General features: G+C 45.2%; 1 protein-coding gene across 7 annotated transcripts in view; it reads right to left on the bottom strand.

The window, feature by feature from the left end:
* The window catches only part of DIP2C (disco interacting protein 2 homolog C), a 364,119-nt gene that overhangs the window by 81,334 nt on the left and 258,687 nt on the right, over positions 1 to 24,098 (bottom strand). For all 7 annotated transcript variants that reach the window (XM_082442364.1, XM_082442363.1, XM_082442368.1 and 4 more), the window contains 7 exons: positions 21,433 to 21,556; positions 21,037 to 21,146; positions 20,810 to 20,912; positions 18,976 to 19,040; positions 16,147 to 16,240; positions 15,944 to 16,063; positions 14,302 to 14,416 (listed from right to left, as the gene is read on the bottom strand). In XM_082442364.1, the coding sequence (XP_082298490.1) occupies positions 14,302 to 14,416; positions 15,944 to 16,063; positions 16,147 to 16,240; positions 18,976 to 19,040; positions 20,810 to 20,912; positions 21,037 to 21,146; positions 21,433 to 21,556 (731 nt within the window). The remainder of the gene's footprint in view (positions 1 to 14,301; positions 14,417 to 15,943; positions 16,064 to 16,146; positions 16,241 to 18,975; positions 19,041 to 20,809; positions 20,913 to 21,036; positions 21,147 to 21,432; positions 21,557 to 24,098) is intronic.

Genomic DNA, 24,098 nt, shown 5'->3' on the forward strand with positions numbered 1-24,098 from the left:
AGCCACATGAAAGCAAAATGCTGGACCAGCCCAGACATATCCCAAGTACGGGAAGATTGAAGAACTGATCTGTGGTGACCGGCAAGTACTGCACACGAGAAGCCAGAGGGAGAAGTTCCTTTACGACCCAAGAGTGTACAGTTTGTCTTGGTTACGAGATTCACTTTTCTACGTTTAATAACAGTAAGAATCAATATTTAAATACCTTAAAATCATGAACTCCATTTGCTACTGGAAATTTTCAATTACGTCTGTAAAATGGTAGTTATGGAAGACTGAGTTTACTCACCTAAAATGTAAACTGATGGCACCAATCTGGCATTACCGTAACCTACGCTGTGTATTTATATTTATTAGAGTCCCCTGCTAGTCAGAGACACTCAGACACCTGGGTTCTCCCTTGGCAGATTTGCAAAACACATGCAAGAAGGCAGAACAGAAGCACCTGAATTCCTAGGCACAGTACTTGGCCTCGTTGCCCCGCTCACTCAGACAACTGCATTCCCTGTTCTGTCCCACAACCTCTCTTCAGGACCTGCTTGCCGACAGCCCCTCCCTCCTGATGGGAGAGTTGTGCTCAGTTGGTGTTTCATGTGTCGGAACAGTCCTGAGCCCTTTACACACTGACTTACTCACTACCACGAACCTGCACAGACACTACTATTCTCCCATTTCACAGATTAGAAAACCAAGGCACAGAAATGCGAACTTAGTTGCCTGTGTGAGTGGTGGGGCTCGGGGGGATTCAGACCCACAGCAGAGCCCCTGCCCAACCATCCTGTCTCCTTTCCCAACACCTTCCCTGCCTCTGGCCTAGAAGACCAAGCACTTTTTAGTTCACTGGACGTTTTCTTTTCGTGAACTTTTAAAACAGCAATATGAGTAACATGTGAGCACACCCTTCGGATGGACAAAGCAAGCACTGCACAAGAACACACAGCAAAAGGCGAAAGACCCTGCTTATCCTCCAGCCCCTCCAGACCCACTCCCTCCCCTAGGCAGCCACTACCCACACTAAATATGAAGTTCCAGCCTCTTTAATACCCATTTACCTATAAAATACGTGCATACACAAATGTATTTACATCCACAGAGAAGCAGAACTGCAACATGCACATTCTTCTGCAACTTGCTTTTGTCACCAAATACCTTGCAGATCTTCCCACAGGAGTGTGTGCATGTGAACATATATAGTATGCGTACTGGACACACCAATGAATTGACTTGTTTTAATTATTAGATGGTGTTCAGTAATATGAATATATGTTTATTTTATTTCATTTCATTTGTATGCATTTGGAAATATTTCTGTAAGACACATATCTAGAAAGGGGAAGGAGGAATTAAAGAGCATATACATTTAAAATTTTAATAAAGCCTAAATACCTTCCCAAAAGACTAGGTCATTTTGCAATCCCACTAAGAGTGGATGAGTATCATTACTTTTTCACTCACTAGACATGTCTATTGCACCGTGGACGTTTACGAGTGTTACGAGTGTTAACTAATCTCTTTACAGCGACCCTGTGGGACAGACACAACTGTCCCCCACTCAAAGGCAGGAAGGGCACCGCCAAGGCAACAGCGGTGGGGCTGGCCAGGCAGCATGCTCAGAATGGCTTCAGAACACCCGTGCCTTCCACCTCGGTGCTAAGCTGCCCTCAGCCTTACCCGTTTCCACACACTCGTGCCGACACTGATCACCAACCTTATAACTGTTCCCAATATGGTGAGTAAAATGCATTCCTCATTGTTGTTTCAATTTGTATTTCCAGGATTATTAACCAAGTCAGATGATCTTTTTCTCCATTAACACCTTCCTAGGAAATAAAAAGTCCAAGGAGATAAACTAGGTGAGGGAGGAAAAACCAATCCCAACAAGCAAAATTCCTAGGAATTTCAGAACATCCACTTTCATGATCAAAAACAGTAGATTAAATAATGGCCAAGAGAGCCACAGACCCGTGTGTCAACTTTCAGGTTCAATTCCAAGGTGAACGGTGTGCTTGTGTCTCACAGAGAACACGAATTACAGGAGGAATCGTCCCGGCCATCTCAGGACTATGCAGAACTGGTCTTCACACTCTGAGAAAGCACACAGCTAGGAACGGCCGACACTGCTGTGGTGGCGAAAGGGGAAAAGACCAAGCTGAAGCCAAGGAAGAGGGGAGTCAGCTCAGCGCTCGGCCTCGCAAAGAACGAGCTGACGGGGATGGCCTTCAGTCGGGCAGTTTGCACCCACTGTCCACTTGTCATGCCATTTCCAGCCTCTGTAACACGCTCAATGTGCCTTGAGCTGATCATGCTTCTGCCAACACCTGAAGAAAGAGCTCCTATACACGTAATGAACACATCAGCAGTTTGCAAACAGCTGGCGAGACTCAAATGTGCATCGATGCCAAGTAAGTGGGGTCAAGTCAGCAACAAGGGTTACGAGTATTTCCGCTGCCAGGATTCAACAGGGTAACTACACCTCTTTAGTGCCACCGCCATCCTCCAGGCCCTCGGACAGGCAGGACAACAAAGATACAAGGTTGAAACACAGTACTCCCCAAGTTATGAGTTCCTTTAATGTAATGTTCTCCCTTTTCTCTGATGAAAGCATTAAAAAAAAAAACCCATTTTAAGAGCTATATAACATAGAAAGGAATGTTTTCCCTATATCACATCCTCACCTACCCAGTAAGTATGCAGTTCTCAGATTTTTTTCCTGCTAAATATACTATTTAGAGAGGCTTAATTTTCTCCCAGCCAGAAAAGGGATCGCACCATACAAATTGTTTACAAGCTGTGTTTTCCATTTGTCCTGGCTACTTTTCCACGTCAGAGGGCCGTCAGTCAGAACCAGCAGGGAGACGGCCTGCAAGTCCGGGAGGCTGCTTCCCAGAGTCCACTCTCTGTGCATCTCAGTCTCCACCACGGCAAACTTCTGTGCACAATTCAGCCCAACACCAAACACAGCAGAACAGACTCAAACACACGTGGTCAGGACAAGATAACACGGTTACTCTGCTCTTTACTGCTACTTCATTAAGTCATTTTAATTTAGATGATTATCATCTCCAAACTATTTTGTGTTTGAGAAGTTTTAAAATTTTATCTAAATTTTTAGATAAAATGACAAACAACACATTTTTATCTTCTTGTGTTTTAAAAATAAGATTATGGCTCTCCAAACTCTGACTTTTTTGGGCAGTCAAAAACATTCTTGAAAACCCCACTTCAATTCATAGGCTCTGTTAACTGTTTTTTCACTCTGGATCACTGGTTGGTTTGCCCCTGTCAGAAACCGTCAAATTCAGGGTCAGATGGGTGCTATATGCTGAGTACAGTGCCATATTCGGTGTCTTCGCCCGTGGTTTTTACCCAGCTTTCTAATTTCTGGGTTAGATGTTTTCAAAGTGGAAAATATTTATGGTGGCAAGGGGGTATCTTCACCATTCTTTGGAATTACTGTTTTAATTACTGTGTTATATAATTATTACCTTTTTATCACCGAAGTGTCAAGGTATTGAAATAATACCTTGCAGTTAAAAGGGCTACATAAAGTTTTTTTTTAGTTCAATCAACATTATCACAATGTAGATTTTAAAAAATGGACTCTATCATCTATATTCTAGAGACAGAGACATAATCAGACAGTGACCAAGGAGAAACCCCCCAGTTTTGTAATTGTACTGATGAGTTTAGGCATCACGAATCCATATTTCTCCAATAGTTTTTATTCTACAACTAATCGTCAGAGAAAAAGAAAATACAAAACATTTACCTGGACGATGACAATTTTAAAAAGATGGAAGCAGATTTTAAATACCTGGGTAAAAATAAGCCTCCCACAGGAAGCCAGGGCAGACTTCAGAGAGAAGCGTGGCTTCTTGTCATCACCCGGTGGACACGTGTGCAGGTGGACACTTTAGATATGCGTGAACAAGGGCACACAGGAAGACAAACACATGTAAATTCAGGCACACAAGAAGACAACATATGCATGAAGACAGACACACGTGCACTCAGACATGCATGGCGACGGACACTCACCAAGACGGACACATGTGAAGACAGGTACGTCTCCTGTCCTTGTTCCATCAAGTTCTCTGACTCAAACATCCTGCATAAGCCCCACTCATTTCCTGGGCTGACCTTTGTTTCCTCCTGGGAAGCATCCTTCCTGAGGGGAACGCTGATGGGGCGAGTCTTGGTGTCAGACATAGCCTGGGCAGCACACCTGGGGGCCCAGACCTCAGCCGGGCTCCTGTTGCCAGCTCTCCAGGGCACCTGCACGTCCTGCCCGTTTTCAAGCTGGAGGCCTAAGATGACCATGATCTCTGTGCACCCCAGAGCCTTCCACATTCCCTTTCATGTAGGTGAGAGGTGTTCCGTTGTCTTCAAGAAGAGTGACATCAAGATACTTAATGGCCATGGCCTCGGGCGCCAACCCACCAGGCCCGGCGTCCACTCTGGCAGGACCAGCTCAGACCAGCTCGAGAAGGCTGGCCCTGCACGGCACTGCGGGCTTCCACCCAAACCCACCGACTGCCTATGCAGCTCTCTTATAACAACTCAGCTTGCAGATTTACAAACATTATAACAGAAGAGAATCACAGAGTGATACGTGTTCAGAAGGGCCAAGGCCCTGTAAATCTGAGCAGTGGAGATGCATCTGCAATTTTTCTTCACTGAGGACCATAGGCAACAACTGAGTGTCATTTTCTACTTAAGTGGATAAAAGCCAGGCGGGCAATCATCTGCTCCCAGCTCCTTACCGCAAGTTCAATCTCTTCTTCAACGCAGGGCAGAACAAGCTGTCCTGGGAAGGTTATTCAAGCACAGGACACAAATGCTCAGATGACAGTACAAAGGAAAACATCAGCCCCCAATCCCATTTGAGTGAAGGGATCAGCAACAAAATAGGGTGACGTGGCAGCCAACCACTCATGTTTTGTTTTTTTCCTTTTTCCTTTAAAGATCATCCTTTGAGTAGCAGACAAAGTGAGGACTGCAGTGCTTCCCAAGCTGACTTTATAACACTTAAGACAGCGTCCGTTTTGTCCTCACACCAAAATCCACAGGAGCAATGACTAGGCCTCCTGGACCCCGAGTCAAAACGGCTTGAATAGAATGGATCAAAGCTATTTTTACTTAATAACCTGGCCTCTGACTTCTTATGTGTGGAAAGCTCACTTCAAGTTTTAGGAAGAAAATAAGCACAAAGTATTACAAAATGGGTGTAAACACACAGGCTCATTTTCCAAAAGCAAGGCTTTTTCCAACCTTTCTGGAGACACAGTTGTGTACATGAACACCAGGAACGGCGAATCTGCCCTCTATTCACAGGTCACAGAGAACAGCCCGCAGAGGAGGACGTTCACAAAAATGTAAGTGTGAGTGTTTTCATCAAGTTTGCTTGAAAATGATGTAAGCACGTAAGAAGCAAGGGCAATGAAAGAAACAGGTTCTAAACAGGAGTCTAGCATGTGTTTTTCTCCTAAAGATATTCACCCCTGAAACAGAGCCCTTGACACCCGCTTCACCTCCACGCAGAGCCTGAGAGCAACAGCCGGGTGCAGAGGCCATGCTCTGCACAACCAGCACTCAGTAGCTCCAACGTGCAGCACGTGCATAATAACGAGATAAAAAGATGACAACCATCTCGGTGAGACTGAGAAACATGATCAAGGCGAGGGAACGGAACATGAAATAAGAAGTGACCAGGGGGCTATTTAAATTTTGATCACACCATTATTCCTATTTCTACTTAGAAGACTAAAATTGTACCTTTTTTTCATCTTTTCACCCCTGTCCCTCGGTTTACTCAGGAACCTGAGAGACGCCAATCACAAAACTGGTGGTCTGAGAAGACACCCCAGCCAACCAGGGCGGGCTGCTCTGGGGAGGGGCTTTGGAAGTCAGATGACTGGAGCCCGAGAGCTGTGCACGCGGGCCAGGGGCGATTTTACCGTATGTGCTCAGTGCATAAAGTGAGGTGGCAGAACCCATGTCCTCCTACGTTTATTTATGTCTGTGTTCTACTCAACTCCTGACTCTCCACGGCTGTGCATGCAACACATAAAGACCACACATGGCTCTGGGGCGCCTGGGCAGAAGCAAGTTTCCTGCACAAACTCTGGGGTCCAGAGCTTGCTCCTGTGGAACGGATGAAGCCCCTTCTTTCCCTGCCATTAGAACATCACCCTGACCGCCTCAGACTGCTACCCAGACCCCACCTGCGTCCACGCCTTCTCCCCATCTCTCTCCCTCCCCCTCAACTTCCTCCTTCTTTCTCCCACTCCTTTCCCCTCCTCCCCCCCTTCCTCCCTCGTCTCAGCCTTTCTTATGACCAGCCTCATGGGGGCCGTGGAGGGTAAGGACACAGCTTTCTGCTGGTGCTGTTTTCTCAGGAGACCAGATTATGATACCGTAACTTTAGGCTATTAGCTGCACCTAGATCATCAAGTAAAATGAAAGCAAACAAAACCCCACATGACTACTATCAGGTAAAACTGCAAGGTAGCATTTTCCTGATTAGGTGGGTGTGCACATCCTGTACACAGACATGCGGGAAAAGGCTCAACTCTTCACAGCACTTGCTGCTGGTAAATTATGAAGGGTCATCGTAAGTGTCTGGCAAGGGACTTTTACTTCTCACTTTACATATTTTTAATTTTTCTTTCATTCATCTATTAACAAAATAATATACTAAGCACCAACTATTAACCAGACAGAGACAGAGAATAAACAATAATACACCAGTAAATCACACAGCACATGAGAAAGTGGCAAATGCTGAGAGAGGGCATCACAATGAGTCACACAAGCGTGGGAGGGGCGCGTTCACTCTTGGGGGGGTGGTCAGGGCAGGCCTCGCAGAGGTGAGCAAAGACAGAGCTCTGGCCATGCTACCCTGGGGGCACACCAGGTACAGCGGGCAGCAGAGACCAGGAGGTCTGGTTGCGGGGAGGGAGGATGGGGCAGTGGGAGAAGGGGCCAAGAGGGGGTGTGGCCAGACTGCATGGCCTTGTGGTTCCTGCAGGCTCTGGTCAGGAAGGAGAGCAGGCAGAAAGAAGGCTGGGAACCCCCGTGAGGAGGCAGGAGAAACAGCTGGGCTTGGATGTTCCCTGGTGAATCAGATGGGATGTGAGAACAAGGCTGGAGGCCGGAGGGAGGTGTGGGGTATGTTTACACATGGCTCCACTGAACGGTAAGTAAGAGAGGATGATCACGGGGGTGGATGCTTAAACTAAAAATCGTGACCACTCTGTCCCCCACTCTCCTTCCCATGTGAAAGGAGAACTGAGTCCACAAACAGTGGCCAAGATCTAAAAGATGAAGACCAGCCCTCTGTCTTTGCATGCCCCTGGGTCTAACCTGAACTTCTCATGGACAGTGGACAGATGTGAAGCCTTGGGGTGGGTGGGCGGGGGGAGCAGCAGGAGGGACAGTGGTTACACACAGCCTGGAGCAGACGTGGGTGTGGGCACCAGGGTCTGGTGTGTCAGACACAGGTAGGAGGCACAGGTATCCACGGCCTCATTTACAGGTGAAGAACCAGAGTGTCTCAGAGGCTAACTGGTCCATTAGAAAGTAAGTCTACAATCTGCCTTTTCTATCAGATAAGGTGGTTGTGAAAATCAAGATGAGAAGACTGAAAAGCACTCTTTCAAATGTACACAGCTCTGGACAAACTCAAGGTAAACAACACCACGGCGAACACTTGGCAAGCACTTGCTGGCCTTGAAATGCACCCTGAACTCTGCCCCTAGGACCTCTCTCCTATTGGATATGGTGAGCATGAAGTTTGTCATTTCAAGTCACAACAAAAACCAAAATGGGTTGGTGGGTAGCACATTGGAGTATTAACCACTGTGAGAATCTCTGCATTTGGGAATTCGCCGGCTGTTTTGGGCCAGTCATCAGTGATGCTCTGTTCATTTTACTGCAGCGAAGTGAAGTACCACTTCCTGAGGCACTCCAGGCAGATGTGTGCTGCCTGCAGGCGCCAGGTCTCCAGAACCACAGGGCACCTCTAGGACACGACATCACCTGGCCAAAGCCACAAAAGAACAAGACAAAACCTCAGAAAAAGAACTACATGAAGCAGAGATAAGCAACTTACCAGACAGAGCTCAAACTAATGGTCATGAAGATGCTCACTAAACTCAGGAGAAGAATGGAGGAACTCAGTGGGAATTTCGATAAAGACACAGAAAATATAAAAAGAACCAAACAGAACTGAAAAATAACAGAAGTCAAAAAAACACTAGAGGGACCCAAAAGCAGATCAGAGGATGAGGAATGGATCAGTCATCTGGAAAACTGGGTAGTAGAAATCATCCGATAGGAACAGCAAAAAGAAAAAAGAAAGAAAAAACATGAAGATGGTTTAAGGGGCCTCTGGGACAACATCAAGCACATGAACATTCACACTATGGGGTCCCAGAAGGAGAAGAGACAGAATACCTAGCTGAAGAAGTAATGGATGAGAACTTCCCTAATTTGGGAAAGGAAACAGACATCCTAGTCCAGGAAGCACAGAGGGTGTCAAGATGAATTCAAAGAGACCCACATCAAGACACATTATAATTAAAATGGCAAAGGTTAAAGATAAAGAGAGAATCTTAAAATCAGAAACAAAAAAGCAACTATTTACATGCACGGGAACCCATATAGACTATCAGCTGACTTGTCAGCAGAAACTCTGCAGCCCAGGGGTCTGGAAAGATATATTCTGAGTGCTAAAAGGAAACACTCAGAACCAAGAAGACTGTACCCACAAAGCTAACTAGAAACAAAAAATTATGAAAGGAAAAATCTCATTGGTAAAGGCAAACATACAGCAAAGGTAATGGATCAACCACCTGTGAAGGTAGTAGGAAGATTCAAAGACAAAAGTAGTAAAATCATCTACATCCACAATAAATAGTTCAGCAACACTAAAAATTAAAAAAATGTAAAATATGACATCAAAAACAAAATGGGGGCGAGTAAAAATGGAGTGCTTTTAGAATGTGCTCAAACTTAAGTGACCATCAACTTAAAACAGATGCGTATATACACAGGTTGAAATATATGAACCTCATGGCAACCACAAACCAAAAACCTGTAACAGACAGGAGAATAAGGAGAAAGGAACGAAACATACCACACTGAAACAATTCCTTCTTTTGCTAATACCTTCTTACCCTACCCACCTCCTGCCTACAGAAACCTTCCATTTTATACAACCCCTAGGAGTGTCTTTCCACTTGCTAGATGGGATGCAGCCCAATTCATGAATTGCTTAATAAAGCCAACTGGGCCTTCAAATTAAAAAGAAACAAAGTTGGAAAGAATGCTGGTATGTCTCCCCAAAAGTGAATAATCCTTTTTATGAAGTGAGTGATCACAACTCAACGTCTCTGCTTTAGAAATCTGGATTTTTTTCTTTTTTTTAATTGAAGTATAGTTGATTTACAATATCGTGTTAGTTTCCGGTGTACAGCAAAGTGATTCAGAGATATAAATACAGACACACACACACACACACACACACACACACACACCCCTATTCTTTTCCAGATTCTTTTCCATTTTAGGTTATTACAAGATACTGAATATAGTTCCCTGTGCTGTACAGTAGGTTTTGCTGTTTATTTTATGTAGTATGTATCTGTTAATCCCCAAATCCTGATTTATCCCTCCTCCATCCCCTTCCCCTTTGGTAACAGTAAATTTGTTTTCTATGTCTGTGAGTCTGTTTCTGTTTTGTAAATAAGTTCATTTTTATCATTTTTAAAGATTCCACATATAAGTGATATCATATGATATTTGTCTTTCTCTGACTTACTCCACTTAGTATGATAATCTCTAGGTCCATCCGTGTTGCTGCAAATGGCATTACTTCATTCTTTTTTTATGGTCGAGTAGTATTCCACTGTATATATGTACCACATCTTCTTTATCCATTCATCTGTCAATCGACACTTAGGCTGCTTTCATGTCTTGGTTATTATAAATAGTGCTGCAATGAACATTGGGGTGCACGAATCTTTTCAAGTTAAGAGTTTCTGTCTTTTCCAGATATATGTCCAGGAGTGGGATTAATTCTATTTTTAGTTTCTTAAGGAACCTCCATACTGTTCTCTGGAGTGGCTGCACCAATTTACATTCCCAGCAACAGTGTAGGAGGGTTACCTTTTCTCCACACTCTCTCCAGCATTTATTATTTGTAGACTTTTTGATGATGGCCATTCTGACCAGTATGAGGTGATACTTCCTTGTAGTTTTGGATTGCATTCTCTAATAATCAGCGATGTTGAGCATCTTTTCACGTGCCTGTTGGCCATCTGTATGCCTTCTTCGGAGAAGTGTCTATTTAGGTCTTCTGCCCATTTTTTGATTGGGTTGTTCATTTTTTTGATATTGAGCTGTATGAGATGTTTGTTTATTTTGGAAATTAATCCCTTGTCGGTTGCATCATTTGCAAATATTTTCTCCCAGTCAGTAGGTTGTCTTTTTGTCTTGTTTATGGCTTCCTTTGCTATGCCAAAGCTTTTAAGTTTTAATTAGGTCCCATTTGCTTATTTTTGTTTCTATTTCCATTATTCTAGGAGACGGATCCAAAAAGATATTGCTGCAATTTATATCAAAGAATGTTCTACCCATGTTTTCCTCTAGGAGTTTTATAGTATCTGGTCTTACATTTAGGTCTTTAATCCATTTTGAGTTTATTTTTGTATATGGTGTTAGAGAATGTTCTAATTTCATTCTTTTACATGTAGCTGTCCAGTTTTCCCAGCACCACTTATTGAAGAGACTGTCTTTTCTCCATTGTATATGCTTGCCTCCTCTGTCATAGATTAATTGACCAAAGGTGCATGGGTTTATTTCCTGGTTAATTTGCCTAGTTTTGCTAATAAACTTTTAATCTTTTTAAAGAAAGATTTTTATAAAAGATTTTTAAACATGTTTAAAGAAACAATGAAAAATCCTTTGCTTCTTCCTGCCTGCTGATCCACATAGCAGAGGCACATGTGCTGGTCTGAGAAGAGGCTGAAGACCTCAGGTTTACCTTGCTTTCTGGAGGGCTTTCTACTGAAACTTGTCAATACCCTGCTTATATAAACCACAAATTGCCAAAGCTCTGAATCTCCTATTGTCTATATTTTGTCTGTTTGGAACTATTTATTAGACTAGAAAAGCACCTCTTTTTCTTCTTGTATAAAATGAAACCAGATGAACATCCTTCTAGCACTAAAGCTCTAGGTTGACTACATTTAAGTGCATTCATTATATGCATCTTACTTTTTCTCTGAAAATAAGAGCTTTACCACTAGACAATAAAAATTCCATTCATTACTTTGGCCCACAGATAAAGTCCTCTTAACGAAGAAAATTTATTTGAAGAAAATAAGACCTGATGTTGGGTCTCATTCAATTCATGCACATCATTTATTACTGAAGGGCAGGGATAACATTCCGTAAACTAATGGAGACCTCAAACTATTTATTAGCTTATTTGATGCTAATGAGCTGACAGTATTGGCTTCTTGATAATGGCACATAACCTGACAAACTGAATAACAGCAGCCACAACTGGAAGATCATGAAGAAGATGTAAAAGATCTTTTTTTTTCTGTAAGAAGAATAATTCACTTGTCCACCGTTTGAAACTAAGAAGCCTACTTTTTCTTCATTTGTCCTCCCTATGAGTATCCTTGTCCCTAAAAAATAACTTAAAGGTTAAAAAACTTATTAGGAAAATATAACTGATACAATGTTATAAATGGTTACTCCTATATGAAGATAGTTTTTACAAGTTTGAAAGCTTTTTGTATACACTGTTAACAGCGTGGACTGCACTTATATCAGCTAGATATAAGAGTCAGATGTGAGGCAGCGCCTATTAACATCATTTTTTCTTTTTTTGTCTAAAGCTGTAAGAAATGCCAATTCTCAAGTCCTACTTTTAAATTTAAATAAGCGGCATTTAATTCTAATGACATTCTCAGACGTCAGTCAGGAGGCTGTGTTAAAATGAGGTCTTGCCTGCACTTCTAAATTGCCTTGGCTGGGAACTACAGCTCTATGGAGTAGCAGGTTATGGTCAGCTCTATTGAGTATGTTCTTATGTACCTTATAAGAATGTAAATCAAACAACAAAAATCTGAATTTGAACAAATTAAATACCATTTTTTTTCATGTCACCTTCAAAAAAAAAACTCCTTTGCTCATCCCTTCACCCTCTGCCAATCAACTCTGGCATAATCTATACAACATATCTTAAAGGCACAGAGAATACACTTTTAGGAAAAGCAAATGAGCAAATCACTTGATCATAACAAGTCTACATGAATGAATCATTCATTCTGTGAATCATCTGTGGCAATGGTACTATTTCACAGAACTGTGGAATCTTAAAAATTTACAGGTAGAAGGAAATTGAGAGATTACTGAGTCCAAGCCCCTTGTTTCTTGGTGGAAGAAACCGAGGCCCTGGAGAGAAGGAATGTGCCCAGGATCGCATGGCCAGCCGCCAGCGGGCGGGGCTCAAACTGGGACTCCTGGCCCCACCATGCTTCCGGAGGCTGAGTCCCCCTTAGAGTCAAATTAGACACATACTTGAATACTGATTTCTGCAGGACAACGTGATGGCAAATCTGCTACTGCAATCCTGATGTGTTTTGTACTCCAAGGTCGGACACAAATGTCAGAAGATTATTTGTTGCAAACCTTCTCTTTTGGGGAACACAATGCCATCCTTTAAAAAATGAAGACTGGATTCTGGTTAATGGTGCCATATTTCCTCATCAATTTAAATTATGTTACAGACTTTTAATTTCTGGTTCACTCAAAATTAAAAGTGGCTTCTGGGGACTTCCCTGGTTGTGCAGTGGTTAAGAATCCACCTGCCAATGCAGGGGACACAGGTTTGGGCCCTGGTCCAGGAAGATCCCACATGCCGCGGAGCAACTAAGCCTGTGCACCACAACTACTGAGCCTGCGCTCTAGAGCCCACGAGCCACAATTACTGAGCCAGCGTGCCACAACTACCAAGCCCACATTCCACAACTACCGAAGCCCTCGCTCCTAGAGCCCATGCTTCGCAACAAAAGAAGCCACTGAAATGAGAAGCCCACGCACTGCACCGAAGAGTAGCCCCTGCTCGCCGCAACTAGAGAAAGTCTGTGCGCAACAACGAAGACCCAACACAGACAAAAATAAATAAATAAATAAATTTATTTATTTATTTATTTATTTTAAAAAAGTTGCCTCTGATACTTTAAAGATTTTCAATTTCTCAACCTGTTAGTCAGGTGGCCTGGTTAATTTCACATTAACAAACTCCTAAAAGCATCTGAAGGTGTCTCTTTTAAGGGCAATCTTTTCATGAATATTTTTGCAAATCCCAACCTTTCAGTAAAAAGAGAATTCATGCACTTTGTGCACCGAAAGCTCTGTCATCCTCTGCTACAACAGAGCACACTGGTGTGAGACGAAATAAAACATACTTAGAGACGGAACCCAAAGATGTTGGCGAATTAGTCATGTATAGGCTGCAAACGTCTGGGTGATGCAAACCCTCCTTTCTCAGGTTAGTGTGGATAACTGGGAGCTGCTGACGGTCAGACAGGCTGCTCTAGCCCTTATCACCCTGGGCAGGGTGAGCTCTTATGAGCCGTAACCACGGCCTGTCCCTGACAGGCCCCAATGGCTCTGAAGCAGGCAGTGATGCAGGAGTGACCTAGGACCAAGGGCACTCACTGTGCTTGCTGGCCTTAGCAAGAGCCCCAGAAGCCCAGCCCCACACAGCGGGAGACTCCAGGCCCCAGAGCCCTCTGATGTGCTGCTGAGCTGCTCAAAAGCTCAGAAGACCAGTTTTTAAAGTGCAGTATGTGCAGTATTGCAGAAAATGAAGATGACATAAAACCCGCATGTCCAAGGGCACAGGGGTGGCCACAAAAATTTCGTTTCATCCAACATTTACTCTGTTCTACCCTCAAGTTAAACCTGAGCCTAATACAAGCAAATGAAAATGTGCATAACCTGCCAGGACAAGGTTCACTGCTCAACGTGCCTGTGGACAGACTTCCACTCACTCGGGAATTACAGTGAACCTCCAGAGTGAAAAGTGAGTTTCTAACTAACGAATCTAGAGTATTTAAGAGAATCCATTCTAGAATACACAAGAATAAAACCTCATCTGGAAAAGCTGGGTCCTGTTTTTATTATCACACTAAGATGAACTGCGATGGCTCCGGGTCTCTGTTAGCTGCTGAATGAGACCCCTCCCCAGGCTGCCCACTTGTGTTAACACAGCAGTACCTCCTGATGGCCACAGTGAGAGCCTCTGGTGAGCTGGCGCACGGACAGATGACCTCCTGGCGTAGACCTTTACTTTGGAAGACGTTGAGAAACGCGTCACAGGAAGAAATAGACCCTAGAGGGAAAGGGGGGATGATAATCAGACAGGCGAAGCAATGTGAACAATTAAAAGTATCCCATAATATAAAATGCTTTTGAAGTTAGGATTTAGGCACATGTGGAGTTAGGCAGCATGGAAAAATACTTCATTTAATATATAACTTATCACTCGTGTTACAATGAAAGATAATATTATTCTCAAACACAGAACTCGAGAATTTAAAAAATGCAACTTCTATACTTAAAACCTTTTTGCTGACTGAAGAACTTAACTTTAATAACTTTTCTGAGACATGTTCTACCATTTTCAACATGCATGTTCCAAGAAATGAGTAAATCTAAACCCAACTAAATGAAGAAAACATTTCTCTATATTAATATGAGTGATGAGATCAAGGTATAATTACTAGGAACCTAACAGCTAAACTAGTGCCTAATACAACTTTACCTTGCTTCCTGCAAGACATATTACTCTGCAGAGTTATGGGTAAAACCAACTGTGTATTAAACATTTCACATTAACAAACTCCTAAAAGCATCAGAAGGTGTCTCTTTTAAGGGCAATCTTTTCATGAGTATTTTTGCGAATCCCAACCTTTCAGTAAGAAGAGCAGAACTCATGCACTTTGTGCACCGAAAGCTCTGTCATCCACTGCTACAACACAGCACACTGGTGTGACACGAAATAAAACATACTTAGAGACAGAAAGCTAAAACTGTGTATTTATGGAGTTATTTTGTAAATGGAAGAATCATTTATAAAACTAATACAAAATCACCTGTTTGCAAGTCCACTTTTGCATATCAGATGTTCTTTAAGAAAGTATATACTGCTTTAATTTACAAATATATATGCTGCAGAGTTTACAAATGTGGTCAGAAACATACATTGTATGTTTCTGTATACAACATATACAACATACATACATTGTTCATTCAGTTCACTTTATTCATTCACTTTGCTTCTCGCTTATATATTCTTCTCATAAAAAACAAGCTAGCTGGGTTTTTGTTTCAACTGACTGAAATATTTCTCAAGGTATATTAATAGTATTCTGTGGAACTGCTAATTTATTTTACCTAGGTAATTTCTGCTACAGGATTTGATAATAAAATTCCATTAAAAATGACAAATCAAATTTCCTGATCAATAAAACTACTATGGACCATAAAATAATAATAGTTAATATTTCTTGAGTGCTTATTATATCCCAAGGAACTGTACACAGGGATTGCTTCATTTAATCCTCATAAAATCTGATGACTGGGTACCATCTTGCAGCTAAAAAAAGGAGAAGAATTTTAACAAGTAAGTTATGTTCTCTTCAGAATCAGGAAGTGGAAGGGCTAGGACTCAACCCCAGGGCTGTGTCTGGACCTTCAGGCCCTGGAGCCCGTAGGCTACGCTAAGTAATACTGTTTGGCTATTATCTTAAGACCACTTCTTCACTAAGGTAAAGACTAGAAAAGGGAAAAATCAAACCCCAGAGAATGAAACCTGGAGAATGAGGCCCCCTCCTGCCTGCCTGGTGCCTTCACTTACAGGGATTTGCGCCGTCGGCCACTATCAGCATCCGGAGAGAGGAGAGGTTGATGTCTCTCTGATCCCTGTGCGCCACCAATGCCCAGTGCATGTCCCTGGATTTGACACAGGCCACTTTTGCTGAAGGAGAAGCAGGGGGGAAGTGAGTCACCGCCTGTGCCGCTGGATGGCGTGACATTAAAGGGGCAGCCTCCGCAACGCACCTTTGTACTGGCAGACCTTCTGAATCCAGGACAGCGGGTTCACCTTCATCAGCGAGTACGGGATGCTGATCACGTGCATCATGTTCATGACGCTCTGAAAGCATGACACTGGGCAGTGAGCGGGGGAGGGCTCCATGTGGGGCTCACCCTGCTGCCAGGGGCTCCCTGGCGGGGGAGTGGGGACCACATGGGCATCTCACTGGGGATGATCCTTTAAGAGGCTGTGGGAGTGGAGGCGACTTCTCAAAGCTTGTCTAGTCCTCCCGACTCCTACTTCTACTGATACAATGAAAGAATCTAAGTCCAATGGAAGCAACCTAAATGTCCATCAACAGATGAATGGATAAAGAAGATGTGGCACATATATACAATGGAATATTACTCAGCCATAAAAAGAAACGAAATTGAGTTATCTGTAGTGAGGTAGATGGACCTAGACACTGTCATACAGAGTGAAGTAAGTCAGAAAGAGAAAAACAAATACCGTATACTAACACATATACATGGAATCTAAAAAAAAAAAAAAAAAAAAGGTTCTGAAGAACCTATGGGCAGGACAGGAATAAAGATGCAGACATAGAGACTGGACTTGAGGACACGGGGAGGGGGAAGGGTGAGCTGGGATGAAGTGAGAAAGTGGCATGGACATATATACACTACCAAATGTAAAACAGCTAGCTAGTGAGAAGCAGCCGCATAGCACAGGGAGATCAGCTCAGTGCTCTGTGTCCACCCAGAGGGGTGGGATAAGGAGGGTGGGAGGGAGATGCAAGAGGGAGGAGATATGGGGATGTATGTATATGTATAGCTGATTCACTCTGTTATACAGCAGAAACTAACACACCATTGTAAAGCAATTATACTCCAATAAAGATATTAAAAAAAAAAAGAATCTAAGTCTAAATCCTTTTCTTATAAAAACTTAAGTTGAATGATCATTTTTTTATTGGCCTTTCAGTCTTGAAGCTTAATTCTCTCTGGTGTATTCTACTCATTTTTATTCACAAAATTAATTTCCTTTATTAAATGTTACACTGAAATCCAAGGAGCAGTGGAAAGTTGTCTTAACCCCCTCACTCTTCCATCTACCCTGGCTCATGTAGACCAGGACCCATAAAAGCTTTCTTTCTTTAAAACGGATGACAAAAACTAACTTTTTAAGTAAATGGTCAGTCCTCACACATTGCAGCTGGGACTCATACACCTGAGTGGCTGCACGCGCAGACCCGGCAGGAAGGGACCACAACATGGGGAGCACTGGACAAGATCCCCCCTGGTCGGCTCTGCCCCCGCTGTGGGTGGAGGTGGAGAGAGAGGGCACAGCCACTCTGCAGAGCGCCGGTCTAGCTCAGAAGCTCTGCAGGAAGATGAGCACGTGCACCCTCCCCCGCACGGGTGAGCCTGCTCACCGCTAGCACTCACCTCGCGCTTGCCCCCCATTCCATACTGGGGGTGGGAGCATCTTTCACCATAAAGAAGATAAGATGCCTTGGAAGAGTGCGTGCTGCCTAGCCAGAGACCTGTCTCGCTCTAGAAGGTGGAAGCCAGAGACAGACTCAGAAACCGCCAATTCCGGAGGCAGTAATCCAGAGCATCAGTAAGCAGGCGGGTGACCACGTCAACAAGATCTATCACAGAGCTCTTGAAAGCAAGATTGTCACGAGAAAACTCTGATGGCAACGGTCATCAAGCAAGTAGATGGGCCAGGCACTCACTGAACATTAAGCCACGTGGTTCTCACACGGTCAACATCCCCATTGGACAGATAGGAAAACCGAGGTGCAGTGACTCAGGCAAGAGACGATTCTTGGGCACAGGAGCAGGTGACATGCCCAGAGTCACAAGCTACAGAAGGAAGGACCAACGTCCAACCTGGGTTCTCTGAGGCTGTGCTCTTCCCATGAGACCAACAGGCCACGGGGAATGCGTGTGGGGCTGTGTTTCTGTCTCACCGACTAGTGTCCGGACGGTAACAGAAGGAAGCTGGCTGTGCCAGAGCCCCAAATCTTTGTCTATATGATGTCTGCATAAATTCTGGTTTATCAAGAAATAACAAATCCCTCTTTTTATAGTTATGTTCCTATCACTCATGTAAAACTACTAGAATTTTTTGCTTCTAAAAAGATATAAAGTTTCAGCATAAGAAACTTAAAAAGAAAAACAGGTGATGGAAATCATCACATATGAAACAGACATAGGGAGATTCTAAGCAGTGATGCTACACATACTTCTTAAGTGCTAAGCGTATCTTAATAATAAGGTTATCCCTCTATTAAAAGTGCCTACAGCTTTGAATGGTCATCACTTCTCAAGTGGCACTAACAAAAATGAGACATACATTCTCTGCAACTCGTGTTGAATTTTTGGCCAAGGGGAAATCTCAAAGTACTTTTCCCCCTGCAGCATAATTCCCAAAACGTTCATTAAACAATGATTCACAGAAAGATAAAACAAGAATTCTGTAGCCAAATCAGATGTATGGGCAAAGTGACCCAAATGCAAGACATCAACGTTTCTGCACAATCTGAAATGCCAACCGTGGGAAGAAAGATCCTGAACTTCCCTGAGCCTAAAAAGGCCGCTCTCTCTCGCAGCCGCAGCCTCAGAGCGTGGGCCCATGATGCAGGCAAGCAGCTACTGACCCACTGGTTTGCTGAGCTCCTAGAAGTTACATTAACTTAAGACTTCTAAAAATGGTAACTTTTCTTTATAATGTGGGAGGAAGGGGCTTATCCAAGCCGCTGTGTACACAGATCATCATTCTAATCCCAACACTGAGCACATTAAAAGTTAAACAGGACACTGCAGAGCAAGGGGCGTCTCACTTACTGTTAGGATTCCGTGCCAAAGCCCAACGTCTTTCTTGAAATCCAACACATTCACAATTGTTTCAGCTATACAAATAAAAAGAGTCAAAGATTTTAATGAAAGATGGTCACAGACCAAAGGACAAAAAAAATCCAGTATCACATCAGTGGGAAGTAATGAGTCTTAGAAAAACATCATTTCACTGTCTTTACAGAAATGCTGCAGCCTCCAATCAGACCCATTTAAAATGCTGGCCTGCCTGGGAAGTGTTTCTAGATGAGTATTCTGACACATAACTTAACAGCAATAGCTCTTCACAGCACTTAAAACACCTTACTCCTTCTCCTTTTATATACTGGGTTGGCCAAAAAGTTCGTTTGGGTTTTAATGAACTATTTGGCCAACCCAATATTTGTTTTCCCTCTCCCTGCCTTTTTCTTTCTTAAAAGATTCTTTTCATTTCCATCACATGTTCTCCCAAGAGAGGGAAATGCTGTGTACTTGCAGGAGGAGGCGATTTCCAGCAAACCTGCCACTAGAATGCTCGCCAAAGCTTCAGTACCGAGTGCCTCACCCCCTTTCAAAAAGGGACATTTAAAATACACAGCCTGTATTCTATCTTATGCAAGATTTTTAAAAGTGGAGAATCAGGAAGCAAATATGTATCTATCTTCCCCAATCCCTGCAAGAGTGATGGCCCTGGACCTTTAGGAAATTAGGGCAAGGAATACAGGTCATGAGGTTGTGAGAAAAACTAGAACTAAAACTGAAAACAGTGACAAACAGGGTGGTGATCATTAGAGGCAGTGTGTCTCCATGTGTGAAAATGTCTGGGAAATCTGTCCAGGGACCAAACATCAGTGGAACATCTCCACGAGACAAGTGAACTGTTCTTAAAAAGGGAGACTGCCAGAAGGATGGGGAGAGAGAGAAAGCAAATGAGAACAGCAAAAAGAGAAAAGTGTCTCATCCATGGATCGTGACTGACGCTTGGGTACTGGGAAGAGACTCCAGTGTGGCGGGTGCCTGCGACGTGGCCAGTGCGGGGACCTGATGGCAGACACTCCAGCAGAGGGAGCTGTGGGTATGTGGGGTCTGATCCTTCCTTCCATGAGCCCATCAGCGCTGTCAACAGTGGTTACCTCCGGTGACCCTAACTCTGTGCCTCCAGGACGACCCCAAACAGGGCAAAGAAAGCACATCATGGAAACCAACTCTTTGTGAAATGCAGCCCCAGAATCCAAGTCAGTTGCGGGGAGGGGTGTGCACTGTAGCATGGGCACTTTTTTAAAGCTCCCAAAGAGGTTCCACTGTGCAGCCAGGAATGAATACACATCAATGGTGTCAACTATCTGTTATGGCCTGTACTGTTTTCTCCCAAATTCCTACGTTGAAGCCCTAACACCAAGTATAAATGTGCCTGGAGATGGGGCTCTAAGGAGATAATTAAAGTTAGATGAAGTCATAGGGTGGGGCCTGAACCAATAGGAACGGTGTCCTTATAAGAAGAGGAAGACACACCAGAGCTCCCTCTGCACACAGAGGAGAGGCCGTATGAAGACACAGCCGGAAGGTGCCGTCCGCAGGTCTGGAAGGGGGTCTCCCAGGAACCAACCCTCTGGCACCGGATTTCAGACTTCAGCCTCCAGACTGTGAGACGTCAACATCTGTTGTTTAAGCCCCAGTCTGTGGCGTCTGTTTTGGCTGCCAGAGCAGACTAAGACGCCAACTAAACAATCCAACACACAGACCTTCGGTGGAGCCGCACGACTCTCCGAGTGACTAGTGGGAACAACACTCATCTCACAGGGCTGGGGTCTGGGGTCAGGGTCCCCCAGGAATGGTCTGCCCATACCTTCTGTGTAGCCACACGCCTGTGTGAGGGCCTGGCAGTGGGTCAGAAGCGCGATCCTCGTCACGGTTACCCCGAGCACGCTCCCATCCTTGCACGTCTTGTACTGCAATGAGAAGGTGCCGAGTGGGTAGAGCTCCGGGCCCACATCCACCTCTGACCCTGAGCTGTGTAAGGGTTGCAGTGCGTGCCACTCAGTTCCCCAACCTCGTCCAGACCCAGCAACTCACCTCGATATATGCAGTGTCGTTATTGGCGTCCTTAATGTGCGGGAACCAATCTCGAGGAGGTTTAGAGAGATGTTTTGACTCTGTGACAAACCATAATAGCTTTGGCCAACCTTGGAAATAAAGGACAAATTCCTTTCAGGCAAGCATCCCCCAGAAGACAGGTGTGACGCCACCTTCCCGTTGGTGGCACGCTTCACAACAGCACAAGCCAGACCAAATCTCTGGTGTTTCCATCAAGTCTAAGGCCATGGCTAAGGCGCTGTAAGCCTCCTGCAGTTAGAGCACATCACGTGCAGGCTGAGAGCGTGTGGGGTGTTATCTGAAACCTCGTGTGTGGACGGTGTGTTGGCACAGATGCCTCGGAGCACATCCTCCCTGCCCAGCACTGAGGCTCACCTTTGAACTGTGGGATCTCCCCCGTCGGGCTCTTCGGCAGCCCTTTGTGGCAAGCGTCACTCGTCAAGGCTACAGTCACCCCACAGCTCCCAAGCAAGAACCCGATCTGCTGGCTTCCTGCGTCCTGGGAGACGGCAGCAAGGAGAGAAGGGTCACGAGCAGAGGTGATGGCCGCTCTTCTAACAAAACACAGTCTTGCCCTCGGGCCCTGGGATGGCACCAAGCTCCCTGAGCAGAGGTTCAACCAGAGTGCCAGGGCACGGGCTGGTGTCTGCACAGCTGGGGTCAAACCTCAGGCTGCCACTTGCCAGCTGCCTGACCTTGAACAGGGCACTAGCTTGGCCTCATTCTCGTCATCTGCGCCGTGTCCTTGGCTGGCTGTAAGGGACGCACACGGGGAGCACAGAGTGTGCTGCACTCAGGGGACCTCGTTCTGTTCCCCTCTGGTTGTACAAGACCATGACCTCGGGACACAGAGAGGGTCCGAGAACACATCTCTGCGCTCAGGACATTAACCCCAAGCGGTCTTTGATCACATCCGGTGTGGTGGACTGGACACCCATGCCGACCACAGAGTAAGGGCATGTGCGTGGAGGGGCGCCGCCCCACAGACTGACTGCTAGGACTTGGGAGCAGATGCTGCGAGAGGGGCAGCCCCGGGCGCCACCACCCTGAGCGTCCAGCCACCCCGCCAGTCAGTTCAATTTGCTTTCCTTACTCCCACCAGCTATGATTCAGAAAATAAAGCCATGAAGCAGCCGGCATTCCTAGAAGGGAAACGTCAGGACTGTGGTGAGGCTGTCACCTCCTTCCTTCCCACGTGAGACAACATTCTCACCCCAGTAAAATCGGCAACATCGACATCTCAAAACTACGTCTTCCAAGTGCCTAGTTCCTACTCCTCACTGCAGATTTACAAGCCGTGTCTCTTTACACAGCATCATGCACAGCCGGCCTCCCAACGCCCTTGCAGCCCCGACAAGGGGGTGGAGGCCTGGTGCTCCGCGGATGGGGACCTTCCGATTTCGGGGCCCCTTGTGGGACTGTTCCTTCAAGCAGTGCTCTTTCAAGGAGAATTATAATCAGTCACTTCAATGTGAATTTGGATATCACATGGCCAAAAGCTGTGACCGGGTAAAGGGGTGGGGAGATAGGTTCTGAAGCCGGGTTTAGGGGCAGAAGGGCGTTTCTTCATGAGCGTGAACTTGCTGGGACCGCCTACAGACAGGCTCAGAATGGCTCAGGACAGGGAGACCAGGGCCAACTGCAAGACCTGTCAGGGTTCACGGTGGAGGTCCGCTGTCCGCTGGGCCCTGTCTTCCTAATATCTGCTCCTAAAGACCCTAAAATACGGAGGAAGGGTTGAGAGTAACCGTAAACAGAATCCGTGGTTACCATGAAATTCAGCTTCCATGCCTGCTCCTCCCCCATCTTCTTGGTCTGGAAATTCCTACTCAGAGGTCCAGCCAAATGCCAGCTTTGCAGAGACAGCCCCACCCAAGCACCCCACTGGGCTGAGATGAGACCCCTCCACCTGCTCTCAGAGAGCTCCGAGTGTCTCCTTCATGCACCAGGATCCCTGAAATTAAGCCCAGCCTGACCCCAGAGCCCACAGAGCCATCCGTGGCCTCCATGGGCCATCTCTCCTGGACCCGGGGACAGGGCCCTGAGCCCCCATGCTTGGGAGCCCCCTGACACCCCACACCACTGTCCAGAAAGGCTCCACAGGAAGCTACTCAGGAGGCACGCGAACCACTGCCCTGCCGGCCAGAGCACTCAGGCGCTGACACTGCCTCCCTTGTTTCCTGAGCGCTTTTCCCTGGAATGACTGTTTCTGGCCCGCGGCTGGGCTCAGGGGCCCTTTCTCTGCAGAGCTGAGCTGTCCAGGATCACAAAATCTCACAAATGACTCTCTTTTGCTGTGCAAGAAAAGCTGACCCACGCCTGAGTTCAAACCTTTCCCTCACTTTCAATCTTTCTCCAACATAGAGAGCTGACAAAGCATGTCCCTTCCCCGGCAGTCTCTCCACGCCCACGGTCTCTGACAAGTCACTTCTCAAGCAGTAAACGCGCACTCGACCATCCCCACCACGTCCCATCTCGGTCTCCAGGTCAGAAAGCATCAGCCATACCCATGAGAAGGACTCTCTCTCCAGTAAACGTGAGGTGAGTTCACGGAAAGCGTCTCTCATGAACTTGTTCCGGATTTGTGGACCTGCAACTACTAGCTGGTGCTTTTCCAATTTTGATGCTTGCCTGCCCAAACCGCTGGCTTCTCAGCTGCCTCAGGAGGTAAGACAATAACACAAAGACGAAATGGAGCGAGGGGCTCTTGATGCATTACTCTGCAGAGTCAACACAAGACAGGCTGCAGACCCATTAGTTTAAAGATTATTATGGTCATACAACCAGGTGGATCCAAGAAACCTGACCCAAGAAATTTTCCTTATCAATACTAAGAGAAACATGTCATTAATGTACTGTTTTTTTGCCAATTAATTTTTAACTTTTTATTTATACTGGAAATTTCCAAGCAGACACAAAGATACAAAGAAAAGGAGAAAGAAATCCTATGTTCCCGTCATCCAGCACCAACGATTATCAGTGTTGGCAAATCTGGTCTCATCTCTTACCTCAAACACATGCACACATGCAGATTTGTTATT

Source organism: Balaenoptera physalus, assembly GCF_965194825.1.
Source record: "Balaenoptera physalus genome assembly, chromosome: 2".
Classification (NCBI taxonomy): Eukaryota; Metazoa; Chordata; class Mammalia; order Artiodactyla; family Balaenopteridae; genus Balaenoptera; species Balaenoptera physalus.